At 57.9% G+C, this 27,003-nt stretch overlaps 4 protein-coding genes across 4 annotated transcripts; 1 reads left to right on the top strand and 3 right to left on the bottom strand.

The window, feature by feature from the left end:
- Positions 1-10,687: 10,687 nt before the first annotated feature.
- CAMK2N1 (calcium/calmodulin dependent protein kinase II inhibitor 1) lies at positions 10,688-13,890 on the bottom strand. Its single transcript, XM_086764637.1, has 2 exons — positions 13,677-13,890; positions 10,688-12,092 (listed from the first exon to the last, which is right to left on the bottom strand). The coding sequence occupies exons 1-2, from the start codon at positions 13,834-13,836 to the stop codon at positions 12,022-12,024; spliced, it is 231 nt and encodes a 76-aa protein (XP_086620763.1). The 5' UTR covers positions 13,837-13,890; the 3' UTR covers positions 10,688-12,021.
- Positions 13,891-16,792: 2,902 nt separating this feature from the next.
- MUL1 (mitochondrial E3 ubiquitin protein ligase 1) lies at positions 16,793-19,679 on the bottom strand. The gene is made up of 4 exons (XM_086764718.1): positions 19,539-19,679; positions 19,335-19,422; positions 18,887-19,007; positions 16,793-18,102 (listed from the first exon to the last, which is right to left on the bottom strand). Exons 1-4 carry the CDS (start codon positions 19,656-19,658, stop codon positions 17,373-17,375), a joined length of 1,059 nt encoding a protein of 352 aa, XP_086620844.1. The 5' UTR covers positions 19,659-19,679; the 3' UTR covers positions 16,793-17,372.
- Positions 19,680-20,922: 1,243 nt separating this feature from the next.
- Positions 20,923-22,404, bottom strand: FAM43B (family with sequence similarity 43 member B). Its single transcript, XM_086764697.1, has one exon. It carries the CDS (start codon positions 22,030-22,032, stop codon positions 21,142-21,144), a length of 891 nt encoding a protein of 296 aa, XP_086620823.1. The 5' UTR covers positions 22,033-22,404; the 3' UTR covers positions 20,923-21,141.
- Positions 22,405-24,716: 2,312 nt separating this feature from the next.
- On the top strand, positions 24,717-27,003 carry CDA (cytidine deaminase). The gene is made up of 4 exons (XM_086764698.1): positions 24,717-25,153; positions 25,488-25,599; positions 25,841-25,898; positions 26,308-27,003. The coding sequence occupies exons 1-4, from the start codon at positions 24,988-24,990 to the stop codon at positions 26,419-26,421; spliced, it is 450 nt and encodes a 149-aa protein (XP_086620824.1). The 5' UTR covers positions 24,717-24,987; the 3' UTR covers positions 26,422-27,003.

Below are 27,003 nucleotides of genomic sequence, written 5' to 3'. Positions count from 1 at the left end.
CGACCCGTTGCTGGTACCACAGCTCTGCGGGAGCCAGGCTGAGTTGTTCTCCGTGATGGATGGCAAAGTCCTTTTCCAGCCCCACCTTCTCCAGCACAGGCCGGTGGTCGCCGGGAGCTTCATTATCCGCCGTAATTCATAGCAGACCGAGGAGGGGCCGTGAGGACCGTGGCTTGCAGAAACTGATGGGAGGAAGAGGAGGAGACGGGGAGGAGAAGCTGGGAGTGGACATTTTTCAGCCAAAAGCTCACTTGTTGCTGGAAGTCAGTGGTGTTCCCAGGGGGAAATACAGGTTCCAGGTTTGGGGTGGGTTTATTATTTTTTTATCTTTAATTTTCTACTGGAGAAAGGCCCCAGTTCTGGTTGGGCTTAGACTGGTTTTGTCTGAGGGCTTAGAAATATCCAAGGAAATGGAAATGCAGTGGGTTCACAGGGATGGGCGAGAAGGGGAGTGCGAGTGTGAGAGCCAAAAACTGCCCAGCTGCAGGGAGCGGGGAAACTGGAGAAATGTGGAAATATGGGAAAGGGGGTTTCCTTCTGAGACAAAGCATATTTTCCCTGAAACCTTCCCATGGGGGAAAGCGTCCCCTCTGTGCCCTAGCAGAGCCTCGTCAGCAGGAATATGCTTTGCACCAAATATTTTGCTTTTTTTTTTTTCTGAGCAGAGCTGGTGGAGATGGGGAGTGCTTTCGCTCGTGAGCAAAACCTACCTCTTGTTTTCTGCCTTTCCCCAGCTCCCTGCCCACCAGACCCTCTCCCGTCCCCGTGACTTTACTGGAGCAGGGTTTATTCCTGGGACACGTGCATCCCAGCCCTCCTGAGGTTATTAGCAAGCTGGTTTCTGATCCCTTGGTTCTCCCAAAAGACCTGGGCTGACTCCCAGGAGCTGCCACCCAGCGCTGGAGCTGTTGCCAAAACGAGTGTCCCTGCCACTCCGGGGGCTCCTCGAGCCAACAGGTCCCTTGTCCTGGATGCAGGGGTGAGTGGGCGGCATCGGCACTCCAGGGCAGTCCATGCTGGGACACAACGGAGGTGAGTCTCTGCCTGGGACCCCACAGGCACGGGGATGCTTGCCGTCGTCGCCCCGTGCCCTGCACGAGGAGCTGGGTGCCCTCGCGCCCAGGCATCCCGCTTTGCTCTCTGCCGAGGCGTTGAGCTCACGGCCCGGGCCCGGGACGGGCTTTTCTGCAGCCGACGGCAGCTCAGCAGATCAAGTGCCTACGGAGGGAATCGCACACCGTCGCCTCTGGCGTGGCTGCCATGCCCACGGAGCCTGTCGGAAACCCGTTGCCTTTCGCTCCCTCCCTCGGCGCGTGGCAGCCTTGGTGTTTCAGCAGATTTCCCTTTCGTGTCCGTGTGTCTCGGAGGGGGGACGGGAGGGAAACCAGCACCGGAGACCACGAGCATCCCTCCGGATTCTGCTCTCACTGTCACCAATCCAGAGCGGCTGCGCTCGGCAGCAGTGCGGGTTTGCTGGCCGGGTGCCGTGGTGCGGTCGTGTTCTCTGTCGCAGAAGCGTCGTTGTCCCAGTAAATCACCACCTGCTTGACTGCCCGCTGCGAGTCCTCTGTTTTGGGGCGAGTTTCCCTCTTTTATCTTCCTTTATTTTCCTCATGGCAAGCAAGGACCTGCTCCCATGCCCTCCTGCCTTTGGTGACCTATGTATTTATACATATATTTTTAAAAATTAGACACTTCTGGCCCTGTTTGCCCCTCTAGACCAGAGCAGAGGGGCTGAGTATTTCCACCTCTTCCCCCCACCTCTGCCATCCCCCAGCCTGCACCTGCAGGATTCCGTGATTCCTTTCCAATCCCATTTCCCTTCCCAAATTCTCCACCCTGCCCCGGCGTTGCACCCCGGGCGAAACTGCATGGATGGAAAACGCCGCGTTTCCCATCATCTCCGCCTGGACTGAGCCGAAGGACCCGCCACCTGCTAAAAAAGCATCCGGCCACGTTGTGGCGACTCTTAATTTATTAGCTGCCCTTCGTTGGCTAATTGGGCCACTAATGAGAGCGGGGCTGGCTGCTGGGAGAGGCTGGGAAGTGGGGATGGAGTGGGGTCTCCCCAGGATTGGGGATGGGTCTCTCCAGCCGCAGCATCTCCAGAGGGTCCCCCTTTTGCATCCCAGGGGATTTTCCCCGGTTAAGTTGGTGTCTGAAGCGAGGGTGCTCCGATGCTGTTGCCAGGGCGACCGCGAGTGCCTTATTAAGAGAAATTAGTTTGGATGCAGTTGTCAGCCGTAGCTTAATAAATAAGCCCCTTTACCCTGCGTAAATAAATACTTGCACGCCGTGTCAGCGCGGGGAGGGAGAGGATTCCCAGCCCCGGGGCGGCATTGCGCTCTGGTCAGTGCCGAGGGGCGTTTGGGGAGAGAACTGGCCAAATTGGGGTAGCACTGGTGTAAAACTGCACCCTTGGGACTGCTGGTCCCGGGGGAGTCGCGGCGAATGGTGGGACCCCGCAGGGACCCCTCTGCGTCCCCCCTGCCCTGATGGGGAAACTTTGCTGCCGAACAACCCCGCCTGCCAGGGCCGTGGCTCCTTGGCCGCGGGGGCTCGTTAGCCAGCCTCTCCTTGCTTTGATGGGTTATGAAACCTGCAGGAGAGGAGGAGGATGGCAGAGCTTCAAAAAAATAAAAAGAGCCGTCGTGTCCCACCCCTCATCCCGCCCCGCAACCCAGCCGAAAAGGGCTGGCAACGCGCCGGCCGTCGTTCAGGCACAGATTGCGCCTCTGCCCCCGTCCGCCCGCCAACCCAACGCTGACGGGTGGAGGACTTGGCTGAAAAAATGAGCTTTTTAACGGCGTTCAGCGTCCCTGTGCTCCGGTGCCAGAGGAGAGCGGGGGGCAGGGGCCACGCTGCCACCCCAGACCCCCGCGGAGCATCCAGGGGAGACGCTTTTCCGTTTTTCCCTTTGATTTTCCCCATCGCAGGGCCCCGGGGTGCGTTGGTGAAGGATGGAGCCGGTTGATACCCGTGGGTTTCATCGCTCCCGAAATAGAGCTCAGGGGCAGCTTTTGGGTGTCGGAGGCATCCGAGTGAAGTCATGCGGCGGTTATGCAAGACTTGATGATGGGTTGTAAACAGCTATTAAAGTGATTGACGGGCCCGGGACGAAGTTTTGAGGGGGGAAGACGGGGAAAGATGAGTAATAATGATTGAAATAATTAGCAAATCGCAGCGTTCCGTACATTAGGGGAAAGCTTGGTGAGGAGGGAGAAGAAACAGTGAAGAAATCGTCTCTGAGCGCTATGCCGGGGCAGATATTGAACACAAAAAGTTTGAAAAAGGGGTTGGTTTTTTTTTCCAAGCATCCAGGCGCCGGGAGGTCCATGTTCCCCTCAAAAGCAATTCCAGCTGAAATGTGGCAGATTTGGGTTCACACCCCCAAACCCCCCGGGCTGAGCAGCCCGACGGGAGCAGCCCCGAGTTAATTAGGAGAAACAAGCAGCTTACGGGGAAGACAGCTTCTATTTATACATAAATACTCCAGTAATGAGCGGCGAAGGGCAGGGGAAATCCAATAGAAATATGTGGCTGCTTAAGAAGCTTTTTGAGCCAAACGTTACACAATCGGGCGCGTTCGCCCGGCTCTCAAGTCCCAGAAATCGCAGAGAAAAAAAAAAAAAAAAAAATTTAAAAAAAAGAGTGACCTTGAGTGCAAGGAAGGAGAAGGGATTTCCAGAGGCTTCTGCCCATGGGATGAAGGGAAATGAGGAATCCCAGGAGCCTCCTAAACAGACCCCGCGGCTGCAGCCCCCAAACTCCCAGCTTTGACCCCAAACTCCCAGCTTTGCACCCCAAATCGGCCCCTGGCAACCCTGCCGAGCACAGCGCGGGGATAATGTTGAAATACATAATATAGAGGTGGATTTCATGGATAAAAATAGGCCCGGAGCTTCGCTGCGTTCTCAGGGGCGCTCGTCGCAGGAGCGCACGGCGGCTGCTGTCAGTGGGTGCTGACACGGCGCAGAAATAACTGCCGGCCGCCCCGCGTTTTCGCACGCCGCCTTCGCTGCCTCCCGCGCCTTGGCTTCGCCCTGTCCCCCTCTGCAGGGAAAAACAGAGAGTTTGCTGGGGTTCTGGGGGCCAGCGCTTCGCTAGCATCACCTTGGTGATTTTTTTCAGTGGCCATCAGCTGGTCCAGCGCTCGCCTTGGGGCCGGGAGCTCTTTAAGCACCTGGGGTCCGGGCTGTTTTGGGTTGGGTTTTCTCCCCAGTGCTCACACCCAGAGCAGCTGCAGTGAGTTGTTGTAATTTAATTATCCTGGAGACAATAAAAGGCCTGAGGCTGAGGTCTGGGGAGGTCTCAATGAAGGGATGGGTGCACACATGGCGGTATGGGGAGTATCACCCTACCAGTGAGCTATGATGGTCCCTGTCCCAGGGCTCTGCTTTTGGGGTGGCTGCTGTCCCCACAGCACCGTTCCCCGGCATGTGTGCAGAAGGAGGATGGAAATTTGTTCCCTTGTGCTGCGAGGGGCTGCCGTTGCTGTCTGGGGGTCACTGGTAAGTGCTGGTTTTGGCTCTGGGGATGCCTATGGCTTTGCAGCATTGATTCTGGGTATTGTGTTTAAATTGGGAGAATTGCAATGGCCTTTTCTGGTTTTTTTTTGTTTTTTTTTTTTTTTTGTGCCACCTATGAAGTCACCTTTGTCAGGGTGAGCATGCCAGGCTGGGGTGCGTGTGTGAAGCCTGCAACTGCTCATCCCCTCCTCGTGTGCCTCTCAGGAAGTCCCTCTAATTGTTAAAATCATTAAATCTCCTGAATGCACAGGTATGACATTGCAGATGTTCAACAAGCTAAGCAAGAGGTCTGGGAGCTTCCCCTCCCTCCCTGCCCCTTAAAATAGGGGCTGTTTTGTGGTGGTTGACCATTTCTGCGCATGAGGCAAGGGGAGCGGGTAGCGTGGCGAGGTTATGTGGGGCGGGAAGGTGTCGGGGTAGAAGCGTCCATCAGCCAGAAACTGCGCTTGCCTGGGTTGTGGGCATAAATCCCTCGGAAGAGGCGGCCTGGCTGGGGTTCAGGTCCCTCTCGCGCCACGTCCTCGTGCGAGCTGATGCCAAAGCACTGCGATGGGTAGAAAACGAGGCATTTTGGGGTGTGACGAGGGTGAAGACTGCCTGTGCAAAATTACCGGGGGGTTTTGGCCAAACACATCCCTGGGCTGGTGATATGACCCTGATTTCCTCCCTTTTTGGGCCCCGCTCGGTTTTTCCTCTCTTCATGGGGCTGCGCGTGCTGCCGCGGCTCATGTAAGCGCTGGGAGCCTTGTGCAACTGTGCCACATCAATAAAGTTAAATTTATTATTTTACTTTTTTTTTTTAATTAAACCCTGTTGTTTCGCAGTGCTAGGTGTCCTTTTGGAGCCCTCTCCTTGCCCCTGCTTCCCCAAGGCCAATCTGGGGCCAAACCTGTTGCTGTGGAAACCGGTTGAGGATGCTGGTGGGATCTCATCCCGCTCATGGCGTGTCCGGGGCGACTCGCCTTCTGCCTTTCCTTAATCTGTGGCATGGGGATGGTGCGTTAACTTGGGGATTGTCCCAGCCAGGGTGTCCGGGGTGCAGGGCTTCACCCTGTCACCTCGGCCGGCCCTGGGCAGGGTCTCTGCTCAGTATCCGCCGCCTTTGGCCATGACCCAGGGTAATTAGTTGGCACTTCAGGTTTAACAGGATGCTAAGCTGAGAGAATGCCATAATTGGCATAATTAGAGCTAGCTGGAAAATCCTAAGTGCTTTCTTGCTGGGACATCAGTGAGAATCTCCTCTGTGTGCACGTCACTCCCAAAATGCGCATTTAAATCCTTTTTAAGGGTTCCCAGGCCTGCCTTTAGTGAATTCTGGTGGCATCATTGGGGATTTGGGGGTGCTGGGGGGTTAGGAGGGGGTGCTGCGGGCTGAGCCCCACCGCGTGCCTCTGAGTCATGGCATATTTGTTTGTATTTGTGCAGGTTTGGAGGGAAAATGGGAAACTGGGAGCTGCGGGTGGTGGGGGAGAGGCAAACACAGCCCGCGGGGCTGACTCAGAGCTGGATCAGCCCCATCTCCGCACCCAGCGCCGTGACTCACTGCCGGGTATTTTGGGGTGTTCAATCATGTGGCCTGCTCAGGGGTTTATTTTTGTGGTTTGGTTATTTTGCTTGAGTTTTTTCTTTTTTTTCTTTTGTCCCCCACCCTGGGAAGGGGCTGGTGCTCCGGTGACCCCAGGAGATGCTCCGTCGCTCCCCTTTTTCCATGTTTGCTCATCAACTGCGATTCCATGGGAAGGAGTGAGCAGGGAGGACCAAGGTCTTCCAGGCAAAGGGCTGGTACAAGTCTCATGCAGCTCTGCAAAAAAATAATAAGTATTAATAATTGCAACACCGTAGTGTGGAGGGGAGCCCTAATTCTCTGGTTTCCTTCATATCCCCCGTGTCACTGGCGGGAGGCTGAATGATCGCTATTGCAGGCACATCCCCCCCAAAACCCAGAGGAGAAACCATGGCGGAAAAATCTCTGGCGTGGAATCTTCTGCCGAGGCCAATGAGGCTGGGAACTGGGGCAGCTCCGGGAAAGCAGCGGCGATCCCTGCCTGCCCGCTGAGGCTGTGGCAGTGCTGGGCTGCACAAGTGTGAGGCTATGCAGGCATCCTTACCTCTGGGGAAAAAAAAATAAATTAAAAAAATGTATATAAATTCCCTCCAAACTTTGGTTATTTAACTGGGAAAACACCGACAGGGCTGCAGAGCCTGGTGCCTGGCTTGGATTTTGTTTGAGCATCTGCTGCCGCGTTTGGCTCCCAGTGAAACTTTTCACATTTTCTGGTGAAGTGTCTCCAACTTGTTATTGTAACGCAACAGTTTACACCTTGAGCAATGCATAGATTAAGATGTCTGATGTTTCACTTAGTCCTCATTAGCAGGAACAGCTGTTTATAATATCCTAGAAATTTTAACTCTGGGCTAAAAGAAAATCAGGAGCCTGGGGAGGCAGGCAGCTCTGTTCCCAGGCTCCCTGAGGCAAGCAGCAGCAGGGATTTGGGTTTTGTTTTTTAGGGTTTTTCTTGGTGTGGTTTTTTTTTTTTTCCTTTCATTGCAGGATGCTCCCAAGGTGGGAAATGCTGCATCCTGGCAGCAGCTGCTTGAGCCCGTCCCAAAAATTCCCTGTAAGCCTGGCTCCTCTGAGGGCCGGTCCAGGATGGAAACTGCAGATGGGGCGGTGGGAGTTGGCAGCGGTTCCCCGCCTTGGGAGAGGTTTTGTTTGGGGGGAGTGCCCCAAAATCCTGCTAACGCTCAGCGTGGGCCTAGGCAGCTGAGTGGCTTGACCGGATTTGGGGTGAGAAAAGTGTTTTCCCCGTAGCCTGTGACGTCCCAGGGTGGGGATAGCGATGGAGCTTGGGGATGAGCCCTCCTCTGCCCCATTTTCCCCCAGTTTTGCTGCTTCCATACATTATATTTTATTTTTTTCCCCTTGGGTTTGACCTTTTGGGTGCCAACATCAGTGTCCAAATGTCCCATGCGGATAAATCCAGCGGGACCGCAGAGCCTCGGTGGCCTCTAGTGGCTGTGGGACACCGAGCCTGGGGCTGGGAGACCCCCAAAATCCCCAAACAAGCAATGGTTGGGGTTTGCACTGCGAGAAGCTCTTCTCCCAGGGCAAACCCAAAGGCACAGGGAAATTGGGGGGGGGGAAGAGAGAAAAAAAAAAGCCCAAAGACCACAGTTGATGGGGGAGCACCCAGCAGGACGGTGCTGCGCCCTGCGTCCCGCTTGCCGGCAGCGATGGGCAGAGAGGTCTTGAGCGTGCAGCCGCTGGGTTTTTGCTCATTCTGGTTAAAAAGTGAGGGGGGGGGGGGGAAAAAAAGGCAGTTTTCTGCAGGGCAAAATTTCCTTCACCTTTTATTTTCCATTTTGCTATAGCGTATTTGATGTTGGTAATGGGAAACGCTAACGGCACGCGGTTGAAAACGGCAGCAGACTGGAGCGAAGAGATCAAAAGGTGCTGTTAAAATGACCGCTTTCATCTCTTCCCCACCAAACGTTGCTGAAACTGCCCCCTTCTGAGTACTTGTGGGTTTTTTTTTTTTCAACAAGAAAAGGGGAAAAACTGACCCAATTTTATTCCCCAAAACCGTGGCATTTGGGGTCGGGATGGAGCATGCCAGCCCTGGACCCGCTGCTCTGCATCCCCCTGTCCCGTGCTGTCCCGCCTCGCTCCCCCCATCATAAACAAGTCACTTTGCAGGGGAGTGCTGGCCTAGTTTAACGTGCCCTAGTTCTGCTGGAGGGGAAAAAAAGAAAAAAAAAAAAATTATTTTGGGCGGTTGCTGCACAGGCGTCCTTTTGGGGGAAGTGTTTTGGGGGGTTTGCCTGCTGCTTTGCCCCGGCCGTGACCCACTGACATCAATTTTTGGGACTGTTTTTCCAGGGGTTGTTGCAAACCAGTCTGGGGATGCACGAAATGAGTGGCGGGGAGTGCTGATGCGGCCCCAAAACGGGCACCCGCGGCGCAGGCTCACACCACGCGAAGGGCCGATGCCGCAGTTGGGGAATTAAAATCTGTCGAAAATGAGCGGCTTTTGAGATGGGTAAAAAACATACACCCTCACGCCCCTTCCCCCCCACACCCTCGGCTCTGGGGCACAAGGGGCCTGACTGGCTTTACTGGGGGAGCGAGTGTTGGAGCCGCTTCCCCCGGTGCCGAAATCCCTGGGGAACTGGGATTGAAGTGTGCGTTTGGGCACAGGAGTGGGATTTTGCAATTCGTTGCGCCTCGCTCGTCCCTCCAGCACCCTGGTTTTTCCAAACAAGCCAGGTTTCCTTTGGTAAATAAACCTGCTCCTTTATTTTTATTTTTTCTTTCCCCACCACTGCCAAAACAAGCGGCCCATATGGGCTGGGGTTAGGTGGGGTTTTGTTTTTGGTTTGTGTTTTTTTTTTTTTTTTTTTTTTTTGCAGTTTCCATGGGGATTTGGCGCTGGAGTTGCTGGGTGCTGGCTCCCCAGGGGAGGATTTTTTTTTTTTTTAATTTATTTTTTTCCTCTGGTCTCTGTAACCGGAGCACTGAGGCCTGGCATCTCCCGGCCAAGGTCACCGGGGAGACCGCAGGCAGCCGTGCCGCCTGTGTTGGGCCATCTGTTAAATAATGTATGCAATAAATTCCTGCCCCGTGGCCAGCTTAATCCTTAAATCCTCCTTCAAAATATCATTTCCCGGCGCTGCGCAGCTGGGGGATCCCTGGCTCAGGCTCTTGGATGTGTTTCTTCTCCCCACCCTCCCCATCCACCCCGCCACCCTCGCCCCTCCATCCCGCGTCCTCCCCGCCAGCGCCACGCGCCAGGGCTCTCCTGCTCCATTATTGATGCGCTCTGCGTGAAAGATGCAGCTGAAAGAGCCGGTTGATAATTCAGCAGGATCTCCTCTTCTTTCAGCCTCCCTTCCCCCTCGGGTTTTCTCTGGTTCAGCCCAGGCATCGAGGGGTTTTTGGGGAGGTCCTGGGGCTGCACATGGACCCCATCCCTGTAGCACCCACTCTGGTGCATCTGGGTTTGGGTGCTCAATTTTTGGGTTTGTTTTTTTTTTTTGTTGGTTGGTTGGTTTTTTTATGGTGTATGGTTTTTGAATGCATGTGAGGAAGTCAGCAACTGGCTCTGGCAGACCCAGAGATCAGGTTTTTGTGCAAAACGAGAGCTTTTTGGTAAATCTAATTAACTGCATGCCAATGGCCGAGTTCAGCCCAGCGTCGCCTCCTCTGCGGATGCGGGATGCTCTGCTCCTCCGTTTGCTCTCCCCATAGCCCTGGGCTCGCACCTGGATCTGGTTGGGGCAAAACCCATTAGATTCCGGGGGGAAAAAAAAAAACCAAACCAAAACCCCTCCCGTGGGCCCATCTCGCACTTTGCAGGTGCACTGGTTCACCCGGAATAGAAAATCCTGGGGCGTCCACTGAGTCTGACTGTGACCTTGGAGCTGAACCCACCAGGGGAGGGGAAAAAAAAAAAATAAAATAATTAGGGATTTAATTTTTTTAATTTTTTTTTTTTAAAGGGAGCATTTTAACAAATCTGCCCATCCCATCCTTTGCCTGTGAGAGGCTGTGGGGGTTAAAAGCAGAGAAATACAGAGCAAAGGTGCTGGGGAGGGGAGCGCTGTGCAGACTCCCACAGCCTTGGCACCCTGAAAACGGGGGTGTTTGGGCAGCACTGGTGCCCCATCCCACCCCAAATTAATCAGTCTGCCCCCCCATGCCGTCACTGTGGGGAGCAGAGCCAGCCCTGCTCGGCAGCATGCTGATTTTATTGCAATATATTAATTTATTCACAATAAAATCCCCGCCCCGGGACCCGTTTCCTCCCGGTGCGGTTAATGGCAACAACGAATGACAGTGGTCGCAGGGAATCGGCCGGGATTTGGGTTTTGGTGGGGAAGGAGATGACTCGAGGACAAAAATCCCTGTTTTCCACAGGCTTTCCCAGCAGCAAAGGGGACAGATGCCTCTTAGGGTCCTGTCCCCAGCAGCTGCTTTTGGGATCTTGTGCTGAATTTTCCTATGCAATTTGTGCTCCAGAGGCATTTTCCCATCAAACAAACAAAAAAAATCCCACAAAGAAATATTAATTATAATTAATTATTCAGGGCACGGGGGGGTCCGTGCCAAGCATTATTTAGGCGGACGGAGAGGGATGCTCACGGCAGCACGCGGGAAAGCACGGCAGATCTGCATTTATTTAATTTCTTTTTTTTTTCCATTTTGTTTCATTTTCCTTTTTATTTGGACACTGCAGAAATAGCCCTGTGTAGTGGATAAAAGTGCAACATACACAATATTTAAGAAAAGGAGGAAAGAAAACCTGCCGTGAGGTCTGTCAGTCGCAAACAGAAACAAGAAACCAAGCCCTCACGCAAGAGGTGCCTTTTTTTTTTTTTCTCTCATATGCACATCATGCAAGAATAGTTAAAAAGAAAGATTAGAAAAGAGAAGTCAAAGAAAACCCCACCAGAGATCAACCGAGCCCTGGAAAGAGCAGAAAGCCCCGAGTGCTGCTTCACCCGGGGAGTGAAATCGCTGCCCTCCAGCATTGCCAAGTGTTTGGCACTCTTGTGATTACATTAGATTAATTTTTTTAATATATATATAATTTAATACAGTCTATTAAAGAGAGGAAACTGCCACAATATAAGAAAAAAAAAAAAAAACAACAAAAAAAAAAACCAAGATCACCCACACTACAGACTGCATGGTCGTTAGAAAAGCCGAGCGTCCCCCCCACCCCCCGTACATAGAAAATCTGTCCCTGTGCTCACAGCAACCGAGAAGTACAAGCTTTAAAAAATAAACCAGCAAATCTTCCTCTAGGCCCTTCCTTTATAAAAGTTTAGGTTTTTTCCCCCTCGAGAACCTCAAAACGTGACTAAAATGAAATATATATATATTATTTTATATCATTTTCCAACATCCAAAGACATCAACATAAAAAAAAAAACCGTACGGAAGGGGATAGCGTGGTACATCCAAGTGCATGGGTTCATTTTTGCAAGATTAAATAATGTAAACAAGGTGCCCGCCAGGAGCGGCTGCGGCCGGGGGGAGACCCCAGGGCTGCCCCCTCCCTGTTCCTCTCACCCCCCGGTCTCGCGTCGGCGCGAGGTTCATCGGACGCAGAAAAGAAACCACGAGTAATTTGGAGCCACGACGCCTCCATTCATCCCTCGCGTCGGTGGGCTGGGCTGAGGGGTTTGGAGCGGAGGATTATTTCTTTTTCCAATTTTTTTTTTTTAAATTTATTATTATTATTTTTTTTTAATTTGTGGTCGGGCTTTGTCTCGCTCACCGCCCTGCCCTCCGCGTCCCTCCCGGAAGACAGGCCGTGCCGCTGTGTGGTGGGGATGGCAGGCTGGCGGGGACGGCTCTCCCGGTGCTTGCTCGGTGCGGTCGCTGCGGTGGTGCGGGGCTTCTTTTTTTTTTTGCCGATAACCTGTGCTATTTGTAAACCGAACCCCCCCGGCCCCCCAGCTTCAGCCGAGCATCCCCGGGGGGGCTTTAAACACCGGGAGGGGCCTTTTCTGAGAGATTTTGCAGCACATCATCAATTCGATCATCTTCAATAACCACTGGAAAGCAGGAAAAAATATACAACCGTGATGAACAGACTGCCGCCGTGTTCCCCTCACCCAAGGTCACCCCAGCGTGATGGGCACCCTGGCGTGGGTTTGGGGGGGGGTCTGTGTCCCTGGGGAGGATATCTACACCCCGGCAAAGCGCCAGGGCTGTGGCGCCTTATCCCCAAGGAAGGTCCCCAGGATGCGATGCCCAATATCCCTCAGGGTACCCGGTGCACTGTGCCAAGTCCTTGGGGATGGTCCCAGTGTCCTGCATCCCTGGGAAAGGTCCCTGGGACAGGATGCTGGACATCCCACAAGGTATTCAGTGCACCGTGCCCCATCCCTGGGGATGCTCTCTGCATCCTGGGAAGGTTCTCAGTGCTCCATCCCTGGGATGTGATGCTTGACATCCCTCAGGGTACCCGGTGCACTGTGCTCTATCCCTCAGGATGCTCCCAGTGTCCTGCATCCCTGGGGAAAGTCCCTAGGACAGGATGGTCGATATCCCGCTGGATACCCAGTGCACCGTGCCAAGTCCTTGGGGATGCTCTCTGCATCCTGGGAACGTCCTTGGTGCCCCACCCCCGGGGGAAGATCCCTGGGCCATGATGCCCGACCTCCCTTGCGGTACCCAGTGCCCTGTGCCCCATCCCTGGGGATGTTCCCAATGTCCTGCATCCCTGGTGAAAGTCCCTAGGGCAGGATGCTGAACATCCCACTGGATACTTGGTGCACTGTGCCCCATCCCCAGGGACGCTCCCTGCATCCTGGGAAGGTTCTCAGTGCCCCATCCCTGGGGAAAGTCCTGAGGATAGCATGCCCAGCATCCTGTGGGATACCTGGTGCCCCATGCCCTGTCCTTGGGGACACTCCCAATGTCCTGCATCCCTGGGGAAGGTCCCTGGGACAGGATGCTCGGCATCCCTGAGGATACCCAGTGCACTGTGCCCTACCCCTGGGGATGCTCCCTGCATTCTGAGACAGTTCTTGGTGCCACATCCCCAGGGAAGGTCCCTGGGATGCAATACTAGACATCCCTGAGGATACCCAGTGCACCATGCCCCATCCCTAGCGATGCTCCCTGCTTACCGGGAAGGTTCTTGGTGCCTCATCCCTAGGGAAGGTCCCTGGGACAGGATGCTTGACATCCCACAGGGAAGCCGGTGCACCATGCCCTATCCCTGGGAATGCTCCCCAGTGTCCTGCATCCCTGGGAAAGGTCCCTGGGACGTGATGCTCAGCATTCCACTGGATACTCGGTGCACCGTGCCCTATCCCTGCGGATGCTCCCTGCATTCTGAGACAGTTCTTGGTGTCGCATCCCCAGGGAAGGTCCCTGGGATGCAATGCTCGAAATCCCTGAGGATACCCGGTGCAGCGTGCCCCATGCCCAGGGATGCTCCCTGTATCCCGGTTCCCTGCATCCCGGGAAGGTCCCGGTGCCCCATCCCCAGGGAAGATCCCCGGGATGCGATGCCCGACCTCCCTCGCGGTACCCGATGCGCCGCGCCCCATCCCCGGGGATGCTCCTTGCGTCCCGGGAAGGTCCCGGTGACCCCCTCCGCCCCCCATCCCATCCCCGCCGGCACCCACCTCTCTTGCTGCGGCCGATCTGCCCCAGTTTGGGGGGCCGCTTGCCCTGCCCCCCGGCGAGGAGCCCGTCGGGGCCGCGGAGGCGAACGGGGAAGGGCAGCTGCCCCACGGCCGCGTCCCCCGCCAGCTGCCCCTCGCCGTAGGGCGGCCCCTCCGACATGGGGGCGGCGGGGGGGGACCCGCCGCCGCCGCCGCCCCCCGACAGCCTCCCGGGGCGCGGGGCCCGCGGGCCCGGGGCAGCGGCGCAGGGCGGGGAGGGGAAGGGGACGGGGGGGGGGGCGGCCGCCCCGTCACATCCCGGCCCGGCCCCGCTGCTTGCTGGAGGCTCCGCGGCTGCGGCGGCGGCTCCGGCGGCGGCGGCGATAGAGGAGCGGGGGGCGGGGACGGGGCGGGCGCGGTGCGGCCTCCGGTACCGGTACCGCCCCGCCTCGGGGGAGTTGGGGGGGGGGGGGGGCTGCCCCACGCACCGCGGGGATCCCCGGGGCTGCCCCACAGCCGCTGCTTCGGTGTCCCGCGGCGCCCCCGGGGTACCCCGTGGTGTCCGTGGGGAGGCACAGAGCTACCCCACAGCATCTCTGGGGAGACCGCAGCTGCCCCGCAGCATCCTTGGGGAGCCAGGTTGCCCCACAGGCACTCCTGGGGAGCTCAGAGCTACCCCACAGCATCCCTGCTTGGCGTGGAACGGCCCCACAGCATCCCCGGGGAGCCCGGAGCTGCCCTACGGCAACCATTGGTGAGTCTAGGTTGCCCCACAGCATCACTGGGGAGCTCACAGTTGCCCCACAGCATCCCTGGGGACTCCAGAGCTGCCCCATGGCCACTCCTGGGGAGCCCAGCATTGCCCCACAGCGTCCCTGGGGAGCCAGGCTGCCCCACAGGCACTTCTGGGGAGCCCAGAGCTGCCCCATAGCCTCCCCGAGGTGCCCCACAGTATCCCTGGGGAGCCTGGAGCTGCCCTACAGCAACCCCCGGAGAGCCCAGGCTGCCCCATCGCTGCTTCTGAGGAGCTCAGAGCTGCCCCACAGCATCCCTGGGGAGCCCAGCGCCTGTCCTCAGAGAGTGTGGGCTCAGCCCCACGTCCCCCCCAGCAGAAATGAGCAACTGCAGGGCCTCCGGCGCCTCGTGAGGGGCTGCAGCGTGGGGAGGGGGTCTGGGCGCTCTTGGCTGTCGGTGCCCGGGACGTGTCCGCACACGAGCCTTTCCCGGGGGGCTGCCGGAGCGCTTTTGGGTTGTTGTGAGCTTTCCGTGGGGTTTTCCCCGCAGCGTTCCTGCAGCAGCGCGGGTCGGTGGGGTTATTGCCCGGCAAAGCGAGCCGGCCTGGCCGAGGGGCAACAGGAAGGCTGGGGCTGTCGTTTTGGGGAAGACCGCAGCTACGTTGGGGGGTTTGGGCATTCCTCGTGCATCCCCTGCAAAGCGGAGTCGGCGGGCGGGGGGAACAGCAGCAAAATAACCCCTTTGCACAAGGGGTTACAACATCTCCGCCAGCAGATTTCTCTGGAAGTGGGAGCCTGGCTTGTTTTGGGGGCCGGGAGCACGGGGAGAACAGGGCACCCTGTCCCGGGGCTGCTCCCATCCCCAAACCCCACATTTGCCAAAATCCTCAGCTCCCGCAGCCGCACAAGCCCCCGCACACCCCCGAGCTGTCAGCTCCTTACATAAGGTTGCGTCTACGCCCGAGATATCGCGGGGGAAAGCTTGAAAACAGGAGGCGAAAGGTAACGCAGAAAGCACAGCCCACCCCCCCCCCCAAAAAGCGTATTTTTAGGCTTCACGTGACAGCTCCGCTCCCTGGGGAAAACACCGAGGCTCGAGGCCGCATCCCGCACCCGTGTGCCCGAGGTGGGGTGAGCTCCGCGCCGTCCCCGTCGAGGGGGTCGAGGCTTTTTGGGGTGGTTGGTCCCCAGGAAACCGCAGCTGGGGAGGGAAAGGCAAGGCCTTGATGTGGCACAGGGAGCGATAGGCAGTAACGGCCAAAAAAAAAAAAAAAAAGGCTCTAAATATGATTTTTACAGCGGAGAATGGCTTTTGAGAAAAGGAGTCAGGGTCTCAGCCAGTCTGGATCTTAAATCCACGCTCTTGGGAAGACGGATTGGTGCGTGGTTTGGCAGAGCCGATCCCTCAGGGAAAGTCTCGCGGGTTTTGTGTTTTGTAATTTTTTTTTTTTTTTTTTTTCCCCTGCACGATGCACTTTGAGCCGCTGATCAAAGGAGATTTTCTTTTCTGGCAGCGGCAGAAGGGAGCGAAGGGCAAGGCAGGGCGATAACCGCAGGGAGAGGAGGGACGCCTCCGCCAGCAAGGACAGCTTTTCTGACGGGGATTCCGGCCTTTCCCGCCGGCAGGCAGCCACCGCCATCTACAGCCGGCGGGCTGGATGCGGCCCTTCCCGGCGCTGGGGCTGCCCAAAACCCCGCTCCCCGGGCCGGCCAGGAAATTAAAGCCGGTGGGCTTGCACCACGGAACCGAAGCGGCCTTCGGACACGCTGCGTGGCCAGTCTGGTTAACGTTTAACAAGGAAATAACCCCTTTCCTGGTTAAATTCACCACGTTTTCCTGGCAGCCGATGGAAAAATATTTCTTTTTAAAGGTGCAGGGGCACGGGGACCCCTGAGGGGGGATGTGAGCGGCTCTGCCTGCCCGCAGGCATCAGACAGAGAGCGGGGTCTTCCCCCAAATCCCGGGGGCTGCCTCAGCCCCGGGGTTTTCAGCTGTTTCTGCTCCAGGCTCCCAAAACAGGGGCTCCCCTGCCCCCCAGGTTTCTGTTATTGAAAAAAAAAAAAAAGTTAATTGAAGAGTCACCTCGGGTTCGTTAACCCTCTCGGGTGCAGTCACCATATGTGATTTACAGCAAAACAGGGGAGTCAGGGAAGGGAATTTTCCTTTTCTGGGTGAAAGTTTGGGGTTTCGGTGTTGCTGGCATTACCAACAAGCAGAGCGGCGTCCGTCCTGACCGGTGCCGGACTGAGGGCACAGGGGCAGGATCCCACTCGCCTGACCCCAGCCTCCGCCCGAGGCAGTGGTTTAGGTTCCTCCGGTGTTTACCAGCGGAGCCTGCACAGCGCTGGGAGCACAGAGGGGCCGCAGATCCCGGCGGGGTCGCGTAATGATCTGAGACAACGGCACTTTTCGTCCTGTTTTATTACCTCACATCCCCTTCTCTACCCCAGCTCAAGCCAAGTGCAGAAATCAGCCACAGCGTTTCCGTTCGGGCGCCCTGGCGCGGCACCGTCGCAAACCCATTTCGCGGATGATCACAAAATCACTTGTGTTCGCACAAAACCCCCCCGCGCTGTCGTTCTCCGAGCCAGGTGGCAGCATCACCCGAATTCTGCAGCCTCCAAGAAGCCGTAAAACATCCTTCTCTTTTTTTTTCCCCCACAACGTTTTTGTGAGCCGGTTATTTCAGTAACCCACGACGCAAACCCCGAGAGTCTGACTCTTAACAGAAGAGCTTGAAACTGCTTCTCCGGGCTGGGCGCCGCGCCCTTTGCGAGGGGCTCCTCGTCCCCGCCTCCGAAAATCCCCGGAGCGCAACGTGAAGCCCTGATCAGCTGGACCGTCGCCTTGGTCAAAGCACCCCGCTCGCTGCAGCTCCCTCCCTTTCCCCAAAAATCAAGCGCCCAAGCAGCGAGGAGAGAAAACCCCTTTGCGACAGGCGGCTTTAACGCCAAAAAAGCTCCCGCCCCGCGCCGCAGAAATTTAACTGTTGTACAAAGGCACCACCCTGGAGATGGGCTGCCGGCAGATCGGGCAGCGCTTGGGCTCGGGGAGAGCCCGGTAGCAGTTGTTGCAAGAGCAAACGTGGCCGCACTCCAGGAAGACACAGGATTTGGTGTCGCTCAAGCAGATGACGCAGGCGTTTTTGAGCATCTCTCCGCCTTCCGCGTTCATTTCGCGCAGCAGGCGCTCCTGGGCCTGCCGGAATTCATCCTGCATTTGTCGGAGGTGCTGCCTCTCTCGGTGATGCCGGTATTGCTTCCGTAGGATGAAGAAGAGGACAGCGCAGGTGGCAAAACCAAAAACGACGGTCAGGATTTTCCAAAACCGGACGTTGGATTCTTGTTTTTGCAGCAAGGTGTGGAAATCCAGGCTGCTCAGGTAGTAGGGCATGCCCTGCTTCGGGGGCTGCAGCTTGATGGTGGCGTTATCCAGGACCAGCTCGCCCACTCCCGTCAGCGCCGTGCCCACCTTCAGCATCTGCTCCGTCTCCTGAATGCCCTTCGGGCGCTCTCCGCTGATGTAGTGGCCGATGACGTCAGTGAAGGACTGGACGGAGGGATGGAATTTCTCGTACACCGTCTCCAGGCTGAGCTCGGCGGCGTCCAGCGGCTTCATCACCCTGACGGCGACGCCAACGTCTTCCTCCGGAGGGACCAGGTCAAAGGGGGTGGTGTTGGTTCTCTGGTGGATGATCTTCTCGTAGTCGTTCCTGGAGAAGGAGAAGGGGATAAAGGAAACGCGAGCATCAGCGCTTCCCTCGGGGCCAGCAGGGAAACACCGCCGATTTTGGGGACTGCCCCCTGCCCTGAGTAAAGTGTATTTGGACGGGACTCACTAGAGAGCGGCGCCTTTCCCCTCGTGGCACCGTGTGCAGGAGCCCCTCCGCCCTCACCACAACGCTTCCGCAGTTCCTCGTGGAAGCAGCGTGGGATTCCACCCTCCCTGGGACAGCGCTCCGGCCCCCTAACTCCCCCTCAGCTCCCCGTGGCCGCAGACACCGCCCTGGGAGGAAATGCGCTGCCTGTCACGCAAATTTGATAAGCGTTATTTAATTAGCCGAGGCTCAAAGAGCGTCGCCATGCTCTTGTAGGCCCAGCTGCTCTCAGGACCTTCCTCAGGTCCCCCGGGCGCGGGTATTGCCCAAACCCAACAGAATTGCTGTTTTGAAGGCGGTGTTTTGCTTGGGAAATACTGTCCTGCGGCCACCTCTGTAACAGCAACGTGGGGCTGCTGATCAATGCTCTGGCCACCATGGGTTACCCGACGTGCTCATCACTCACTGCCCCTATACGAACTCTGACTGGCTACAGCCTTGATAACAGCCAAACGCTCCCCATTTTGGCGGCTGTAACAGACCACAGTGCGCCGTGGGGTCCAGGTCTGGGGCACTTTGGTCGCTCTGGCCAGGCCTGACGTCACTTTAGCACATCAGGTCCTCCTAGGGCACCTCAGCCGGTCTGAAAGATGGACGTTTGTGGGTGCCAGGCACCTACCAGAGGTGGGTTGTTCGGTTCCACACCATCTTGTGCTCCTGCAGCGTCAGCCGCTGAACGACGCCCTTGCAGTTCTCCACAAACTGGCTGCTCAGGGTCTCCTTGACAGACCGCACCACGCCTGAGAGACAAACCCGAAGCGCATGCACGCGTGTGAGGCGCTCGTTAGTTTTCTGCTCAGTTCCTTACTGTGTACAGCGAGTACGGGCAGCCTCTGAACAAGATGGTGGGGCAGAAGAGCCGAGAGCTCGTGTTTTGCACAAGACGGGGAGTTAAAGAGGCAAGAGCTCGTGTTTTGTGCCATCAGGATCGCCAGTGGCCACCTGAGAGCGGGGAGAGGAGGCAATGGGAGCAGAACGGCGGGGCCGGGGATGGAGGCCGCCCGGGGAGGGGGCGGTTGGGGTGAGGATGAGGCCCCATCGCCCCCCTCTTCGGGCCTCGCCCCTACCTTCGATGACCGCGTAGGGGACACAGCGCCCCGGCGCTTCCAGCAGCACCGCCCGCAGGTCCCCGTCCAACCGGACCTTCCTGGCGCCCTGCGGGGGTGAAAGGAAAAAGCAAAACCAAAACCAAAGACGGAGACCGCGGCTCAACCGACGAGACCAGGCCGCGGTCCGGACCCCGGGCCCCTACGCGTCCCCATCGCACCCACCTCGAGGCCGCGGGCGACGCGGGCCTTCTGCCGGTAGACGGAGTAGAGGAGCGCGGTGAGGGCGGTGCTGGCGGCCAGCAGCGCGGCCTGCGCGGCCGAGGGCCGCCCGCCGCCCTCCATCGCCGCTGTTACCGCGGCAACCGGCGGCGGCGCCGGGTGATGACGTCAGCCGCGACGCTCTAGCGGGCGGCAGCGCACCATAGAGACGCGCTCGTGCAGGGCGCCCAACCCGGGCCCTGAGCGCCCCCCAGCCCAAGGCCTTGTTGGGGGGGCGCGGGGGTCCCCAAATCCCAGCCCCGCTGGGCCTTAGAGGGGAAGGCGGGCCAGATCCCGGCCCCACAGGATTTTAGCGGGGGTAAATCCCAGCCCCGGGGCCTTTTTTTTGGTGGGGGGGCAAGGGAGAGTGGGCAAGACAGGTCCCAGCCCCGCCGCCGGGGTCTTGGGTGGGGAGGCTAAACCGCGGCCCCCCAAGGCCTTGGAGGGGGCTTAGCCCAAACCCCCGCCACCCCTGGCATTGCGGCAGCGGGGCCCAAATGCCAACACCCCCAGGGCCTCGGGGGGAGCATCCCCTGTGCTTCCCCCCCCAAGGCCTCGGTGGGGGGGCAGCCCAAATCCCAGCCCCCTGCAAAGCTTGAGGGGGGTGTCAGGCCAAAGCCTGTCCCCCCTGGGCTGGAACCTGGGGGGGATCTGCCCAAACCCCTGCCCTATAGTCCCTTGGGGGGTAGTGCATACAGCCCCTCACCAGGGTGTGGGGCAGCAGTCCCCGCCTCCCCCAAGGGGTGTCCCCCCCAGCCCCACTGCGAGGACATGGTGCAGCCCCCAGCCCCTTTTTGCAGGGTCCTTCTCCCGCACCCCATGCAGGGCCACGGCCAGGCTGGAGGGGCCTCGCCAGCTCTGTGCCGGGGGGGGGGGACAAGACCCTGCTCCCCCGTCTGTCCCCTGGCTGTTGTGTACCCTGGGAAAGCAGCAAAAAGAGTGGACAAAACCAGTAGATTTGGTAAATTATTGATAATCAGGGCCTGGGTGCTGCTTTTGGGGTGGGTGGTGGGGGTGGCAGGCAAGCCCCACTCTCTGCTGGGGCTCCAAGGGGCCAAACCCCCACTGCAGCTTCCCGGGCGCAGGCAGCCTTGTTCCGCCCCCCCCCCCCCCCCAGCTCTATATTTAAAAAATCCGAGTTGCCATGACTACGCGTTGCGGCTCTCGCCAGCCCTTGGTGCTGCAGAGTGGGCGCGCAGGACCCCGCAGCCCCCCGCCCCCAGCTTGGCCTCCCCTGCCAGGGCTAAATTCGGTATAAACCCCCCCAAACTGCGGCACTGAGCTTAACTCTTCCTCTCCCATTTGCCAGGGCTGGGTCTGGGCGAGACACAGGCGCCGCTGCACCGCAGAAAACACAGACTGACTTTATTACGGCCGACACGGAAGAGGCACGAGAGCGGGTTTGTGTGCGGGGGGCCAGGGTGTGCAAACACACCCCCCCCAGGGGGTCTTCCTTGCAAATGAAGCCACTGTCTTGTCCAGATTTGTCCCAGAGGAGGGTCCAGCTTCACCTTGGGGTGCAGGGAGGGCACCTCATCCCCAAATCGGGGCGACCCGCTGCTGCTGCTCAGCATGCCGGGGGCCGGGGGCCGCGCAGGCTGCACCCCCGCATCTCCCTGGCCAGCCGCAGCACAGCAGCGGGACCGCCGTCCCCCCGGGGTGCCCCGGTGCCGAAGGCCTCCTCCTCCTCCTCCTCCAGGATGGAGCTGAGGCGAGGGGCGCAGCGGGCCCTCTCGGCAGGCGGGCGGTAGGGACATTTGGCGTTGAGCAGCTTGCGGAGAGGCACCAGGGGGACAATGGCGTCGCCCAGGAGCTGCTGCTGGACGTGACGGAAATCGTTCTGTCTCTTGAGGCGCTTGAACTCGTTGAAGGCGGAGGCGGAGGTCTGGTAGAGGAGCAGGGCCATGGCGCGCGCCTTGTCGGCTTTGGACACCAGGACGGCGTGGCAACGCAGCACCACCGCCTTGTTCTTCACCTGGTGCCGGTAAACCCAGGCGAAGACTTTGGGGTGCCGGTGGTCAGCGGTGCAGTAGGTGATGCGGTGCAGGAGGTACGCGTGGCCCGGCCGGCGGGCTCCCTTCTCGCAGGGGGTCATACGGATGCCTTGGGGTCCCAACGTCAGCTTCATCTTGGCTCCGCTGGCCCCCGCGTCGCTCTTAGCCCAGATCTTGCCCACGGCCTCCTCCGTGCAGCCCTCGCCCTTGGCGTGCAGGGTGACGGCGTTGCCCAGGTACCGCACCGTGTACGTCGGGTCCTCCTTATTCAGCTCCACTTTCTGGCGTTTGCCACGGAAAACGCTGCCCAGCCGCTCGAGCGGGCAGTCGGGCAGGAGGTCCGGGCAGGAGCGGAGGAAGCCGGCCAGTAACGCGGCGTAGCTCAGCCCCGGCCCCAGGCTCTTGCCTTTGCACTTACGTTCATTTTCCACCAGCACGAACTTGCTCCGGCGCCAGGGCAGCATCTCCGCACGCCTCCGCTAATCCCGGCCCCCGCCGACCCCCTTTGCGAGCAGAGGGACGCCCACCTCCGCCGGCCCTGAACCCCCAAATCTGGCTGGGGGGTGCCCCCGCACCCCCCTCCCCACCCAGGGGGGATGCCCTACCCCGGTGCGGTGGGATGCAGCTGCCGTATCCGGTGCCCACGGAGGATGCTGCAGAGTCGCTTGGCCAAGGAGCAGCCGCTCTCCGGCTGCCGCCTGCGCTTGCTGCGGGATCGACGGCGGCTGCGAGGACGCAGCTCTCCGTGGGCTGCTCCACCTCCCCGCGACGCCGCTCGGATGCGCGCTCGGTTCACGCTTGGGCAGAGAAATAAAGATGCTGGGAAAATAAAGACACCCACCCCTCCTGCAGCATCCGGACCCCCCCACGCCAAACCCCACCTGGGGGGGGGGGAAATCAGGGCAGGATGCGGGGGGATGGTTTTGGGGAGGGTGGGATGTCAGCTCCTGACCCCTGCATGAAAAAAGGAGGGTTTTTTTTCCCCCAAATCTGAGTGTTGCATGAGGGGGTGCGCCGGGGTTTGCAGATCCTGCAAGTTTGCTGGCATTTTTTTCTCCAGAAACCCCATTTTTCCCCTGTTACTTCCAAACCAGCCAGGTCCCCGCCTCTTGGGCTGAGCTTTTGGCTTTTAACTTGTTGCTGTTAACTCTGGCTGAGGCCCCGGGACGGCTTCTCTGCGGGGAAAATTCAGTCTGGGGGGAATCGGGGGGGGGTGCTCCGGGGTGTCTGGAAGATGTCAGCCTTGCAGTGGAATCTGAGGCTGTTCAAGATTCAGCTCCTTTGGCCCAAATCCTAATTTCCACCTTTTTTTTTTTTTCACCACCTGGGGCTTTTTGCAGATTCTGTCGGGAGACCGCCGGGCTCAGGGACCCACAAAGGTGCTCTGACGGTTTCAGGATTTAAAAATGGGGAGAACAAAGGGGTACAATAACAACGTGTGCCCCCAGTTTTAGTCCATTTCGGGAGGAAACCCCGAGCGGGGTGTTGCAGGGAGCAGGAAGCCATTTCCCAGCAGCTTCCCAGCTTTTCTGTGGTTTGAACGAAGCAACTGCAACCTCAAAATAGCTGCTTCACAGGCAGGCAGCACCGCGGCCTCGCAGCCTCCTAGGTTTTTGCAGCCAAAATAATAAAAAAATGCGTGGGTTTTGGCTTTTCTGCTGCGGCTCGGGGTGTGCGGTGTGCTCCTGGAGTGAGGATGGTTTCAGGGAGGTGGTTTAACAGTGCAATGAACCCTGCCACCGCTCGCTCACTCCCTCCCAGCGATGGAGGAGAGAATTGGAAGAGTAAAAGCGAGAAAAGTTCTGGTCTGAGATAAAGAGAGGAACATCCCTTTGGTAGCTGGGGTCAGCTGTCCTGGCCGTGTCCCCTCCCAACTTCTCGTGCACCCCCAGCCTACGCGCTGGCGGGTGGGGTGAGGAGCAGAAAGGGCCCTGACTGTGTGTCAGCACCGCTCAGCGATAACTCAAACATCCCTGTGCCATCAACGCTGTTTCCAGCACAAATCCAAAACACAGCCCCGTTCCAGCCGCTATGAAGAAAATCAGCTCTGCCCCAGCCAAAACCAGTGCAGGTGTTCGTACCAACAGGGCAGGTTTAAACCCTGCCCAAAAACGTGCCTACGTCTCGATCGCAAATTATTTGGGAGGGGGATCCACCTGCTCCGGTCTGCCACTGCGCTGCCTCCCACCAGCTGCCCTGGGGCTGGTTTTTCTCTTCTCTCTCAGGTTCTGGGGGGAGAGAAAACACTGCTGCATAACAGGGTGAGGGGTACAGGAGCATCAGCAGCTCAATTTAGATGGGAAAACAACTGGGATTGGCACTTTGAAAGGTGAAAAAAAGGGCTCTGAGCTGCTTCAGGGCTGCCAATCCCTCCTCCAGCTCCCTGCTGCCTTGACTGGATGTCCTTGCAAGTAGCTGACTGCCATCATTAGGTTCCAGAGTGAACAAACACCTGCACAGCACAAGGAAGGTGGGTCACGCAGTTATCCCCGGGGACAATACTGATCTCAGTGTCCTGGCTTTGATTTCTCAGTGTGCCTGTGGTCCTCTCGCTGCCCTGCGCTCCGTTCTCAGCTCCTGCCATTTATACCACAGCAGAGGCTGCTGCCAATTCGGGCACCACGTCCCAGCCTTGTCAGCAGCGACCCACTGCCGAGATTTGCTGGCAAAACCAGTGGGTAAGGTCAAAATCCTCCCCGAATCCATAAAACCAGACAAAAATCCCGGTGATAAATCCACGGGGGCCAGAAAATGGGGCATTAAGCTCCTCCAGCAAGGGGGGAAAAAAGCAAAATCTTTAATTAAAGAGCAATTTGCTGATCTGCCCGGCATCTGGGGAGCCCTTCACTCCACGTGGGCCGATTCCTACGGAAGCACCGGCCAAACCGAATTTGGGCACGAGGGCATCCCAAAACTGGAGGCTTTTATTGCCTCTCTCGTCAGCCACATTTCCCCGCTGCCTGGCAGCTCAAAAAAATGTGATTTTTAATTTATTTTTTTCATTTTCAGTCAAAATAATGTATTTCTTTTGATCTCACTGATCAGGAGCTGCTGTTCCCTCACCTGCCAGGAGCGATTTTATGACATTTTCCCATGGAGCCGCGTAACCAGTTTTCAACTGGGAAGGAAAAAAAAAAAAAAACACAAAGGCGGCGGCAGAAAAATACTCTGCTGAGACAGAGAAAAGAGGAAGTTTTAAAAAAAAAAAAAAGGAAAAATTGGAAAAAATGAGGCAGCGGGTGGGGAGGGGACGCGGAAACCCCTGAGGCCGATGCTTTGGGGGCCAGGGCTGCTCCCAGGGATGCTTCCCGGGGTTCGGCTGCATGCCGAGGCATTATCCCGTGGGGCCGGCCAGCCTATTTTCCAGGCGAGGAAATATTTAACCGCAGCGTCAGCAGGAAAGGCAGGCGGGTGCGGGCATGGAGGGCGGCGGGCAGCACCTGGACCCCCCGAGCCAGCCCCAGGGCGAATGTCTGCAGCTCTTGCTACGTCGCAGCTGGGAGGCCAAAAATTGTGCCTATTGCCCCTACAGCCGCTTCCCGGTGGGTGCCGCGGTGCTCACCGCCGGTGGGGAGATCTTCTCCGGTAAGCCGGGGCCGTGCAAGCCCCCCTCCTTGGGTTTTTGGGGTGTCCCCCCGCAACCCTTTGGCCATGCAGGGGGGGTGCAGCGGGGTCGGCATGGGGTGCTGGTCCCTTCCCCTCCCCGGCTGTCTCTTGGCAGCCGCTGTCCCAGAGCGAGCCAAAGATCGCGGCGGATGGGAAAAAGACGGGAAATAAATAGGGGAATGCGTTTGCGTGAGTCCGGGATTGGGCGGTGCGCGTGGAAAATGGCTTTTCTTTGCAAATTAAAAAAAAAAAAAAATCATCTGGAGGGAAGTTTGGGGTGGCTGAGGGGGTGCCGGGGGCGGCTTCCCCGCAGGGTGCAACGTGGAGAACGCCTGCTACAGCCTGGGGGTGTGCGCCGAGCGCACCGCCATCCAGAAAGCCATCTCTGAGGGGCACACCAGCTTCAGGGCCATGGCCGTCACCAGGTAAGGGCACGGCGAGCAACGGGACGGGACGGGGGGCCGGCGGGACAGCCCCCCATGTGGCGCAGGGACGGCTTCTGCTGCAGCAGATGGGGCATTTTGGGGAGGGAGGCAGGTTTTTGTATGGTTTTTTTTGAGGAATCAGGCGGGAATATTCTGCTGTGGCTCTGTAGTTGGTGTGTGAAGGTCTTCTGCGGGTGTCCCCCACCACGGGACTGAGCTCTGTGCCCTTCTCCTTTGGCAGCAACATGGGGGACAGCTTCATTGTGCCCTGCGGCGCCTGCAGACAAGTGATGAGAGAGGTGAGGGCTCGCGTCCCGGCGTCTCCCGACCCCCGGCGTCTCCCGACCCCCGGCGTCTCCCTCCCAAAAACACCTCGAGGTGCAAAGGCAGGGGTTGCAACCCCCCCACATCTCGCCCCGTTCCCAGACCCAGGGCACCCTGGCACCCACCAGCCCGTTTTTGGGGCGGTTAATGTTTAACAGATCGCGGGGCCCGGCTCGAAGGCCAGATTCTCACCCTGGGGCGGGGGGCAAAACCACAAGATCTGAGCCCAAAATACGCCCCCAGGACAGGTGATGCTGAAAAGCCACCCCAAAATACATGCAATAGCGGGGGCCACTCCCCTAAAAAATCCTAAAAAAAGGATTGTTTGAGTGATTTAAGGAAGAAGCGCAGGTTTTGCATCATGCATTTCTCCTTCTCCTCCAGTTCGGCACGGACTGGGACGTCTACCTGACCAAAGCGGATGGCACCTACATCGTCAAGAGGCTGGAGGAGCTGCTGCCGCTCTCCTTCGGCCCCGAGGACCTGAGGAAGCTGTGAGGAGCCCTTCGGCGGTGGGGGGAGGACGGTCTTCCCCAATTTCCCTGGAGTGTGAGCAGCTTTTTGGGGACGATGCGGCAGGAAATTGAAGTTTATAGCATTCGGTTACCCGTTCTGCTCGCTCATCTTCTGATTCAGCGCTGATTCGCAGATGCCAGCCCTACCTCGCCCTGGGGAAACAACGAAATCAAAATCGTAGAAATTCCCTTTATCTTAGAAAAAAAAGGTGTCCAGCTGTCGCTTTAGTCGAAGGGGAAGTTTGCAGGCAGAGAAGGGTTTGATGCACGGCTCAAGCTCGGGCCTGTTGGTACAGAAACCGCTCCCGAATAATGCCGAGCACGTCTTTGCTCGTTCCGCCCCGGTTCGTTCGCTTTGCTTTTATTCTGTTTGGCGGGGATGAAGAGGGAAAGGAGGTTTTGGGGGACTTCTGGAGGATTTTCTGTCTCCAGAGTAATACTGTTTGCTGATTGTACTTTTCATTTAATAATGCACAGTGAGAAACGAATGCGTTACATTTCCCGACCAGCGCCGGGCTGGGCATGACCGCCTGCGCCCCAGCGAAATAAAAGCGATCCTGCTTTA

This window comes from Chlamydotis macqueenii, chromosome 21, assembly GCF_036417535.1.
Source record: "Chlamydotis macqueenii isolate bChlMac1 chromosome 21, bChlMac1.mat, whole genome shotgun sequence".
In the NCBI taxonomy this organism is placed as follows: Eukaryota; Metazoa; Chordata; class Aves; order Otidiformes; family Otididae; genus Chlamydotis; species Chlamydotis macqueenii.
This window is presented reverse-complemented; position numbering and strand designations above follow the sequence as displayed.

What these genes read in the sequence shown, in the direction of transcription:
- FAM43B (XM_086764697.1), bottom strand. Translation starts at nt 22,032, where the DNA reads ATGCTGCCCTGGCGCCGGAGCAAGTTCGTGCTGGTGGAAAATGAACGT.
- CAMK2N1 (XM_086764637.1), bottom strand. Translation starts at nt 13,836, where the DNA reads ATGTCGGAGGGGCCGCCCTACGGCGAGGGGCAGCTGGCGGGGGACGCG. An exon ending in GATCGGCCGCAGCAAGAGAG is followed by an intron (nt 12,093 to 13,676) that starts GTGGGTGCCGGC and finishes CCTGCTTTCCAG; the next exon opens with TGGTTATTGAAGATGATCGA.
- MUL1 (XM_086764718.1), bottom strand. Translation starts at nt 19,658, where the DNA reads ATGGAGGGCGGCGGGCGGCCCTCGGCCGCGCAGGCCGCGCTGCTGGCC. An exon ending in CCCCTACGCGGTCATCGAAG is followed by an intron (nt 19,008 to 19,334) that starts GTAGGGGCGAGG and finishes TTTGTCTCTCAG; the next exon opens with GCGTGGTGCGGTCTGTCAAG. An exon ending in AACCGAACAACCCACCTCTG is followed by an intron (nt 18,103 to 18,886) that starts GTAGGTGCCTGG and finishes CTCCTTCTCCAG; the next exon opens with GAACGACTACGAGAAGATCA.
- CDA (XM_086764698.1), top strand. Translation starts at nt 24,988, where the DNA reads ATGGAGGGCGGCGGGCAGCACCTGGACCCCCCGAGCCAGCCCCAGGGC. An exon ending in AGGGCCATGGCCGTCACCAG is followed by an intron (nt 25,600 to 25,840) that starts GTAAGGGCACGG and finishes CTCCTTTGGCAG; the next exon opens with CAACATGGGGGACAGCTTCA. An exon ending in GCAGACAAGTGATGAGAGAG is followed by an intron (nt 25,899 to 26,307) that starts GTGAGGGCTCGC and finishes CTTCTCCTCCAG; the next exon opens with TTCGGCACGGACTGGGACGT.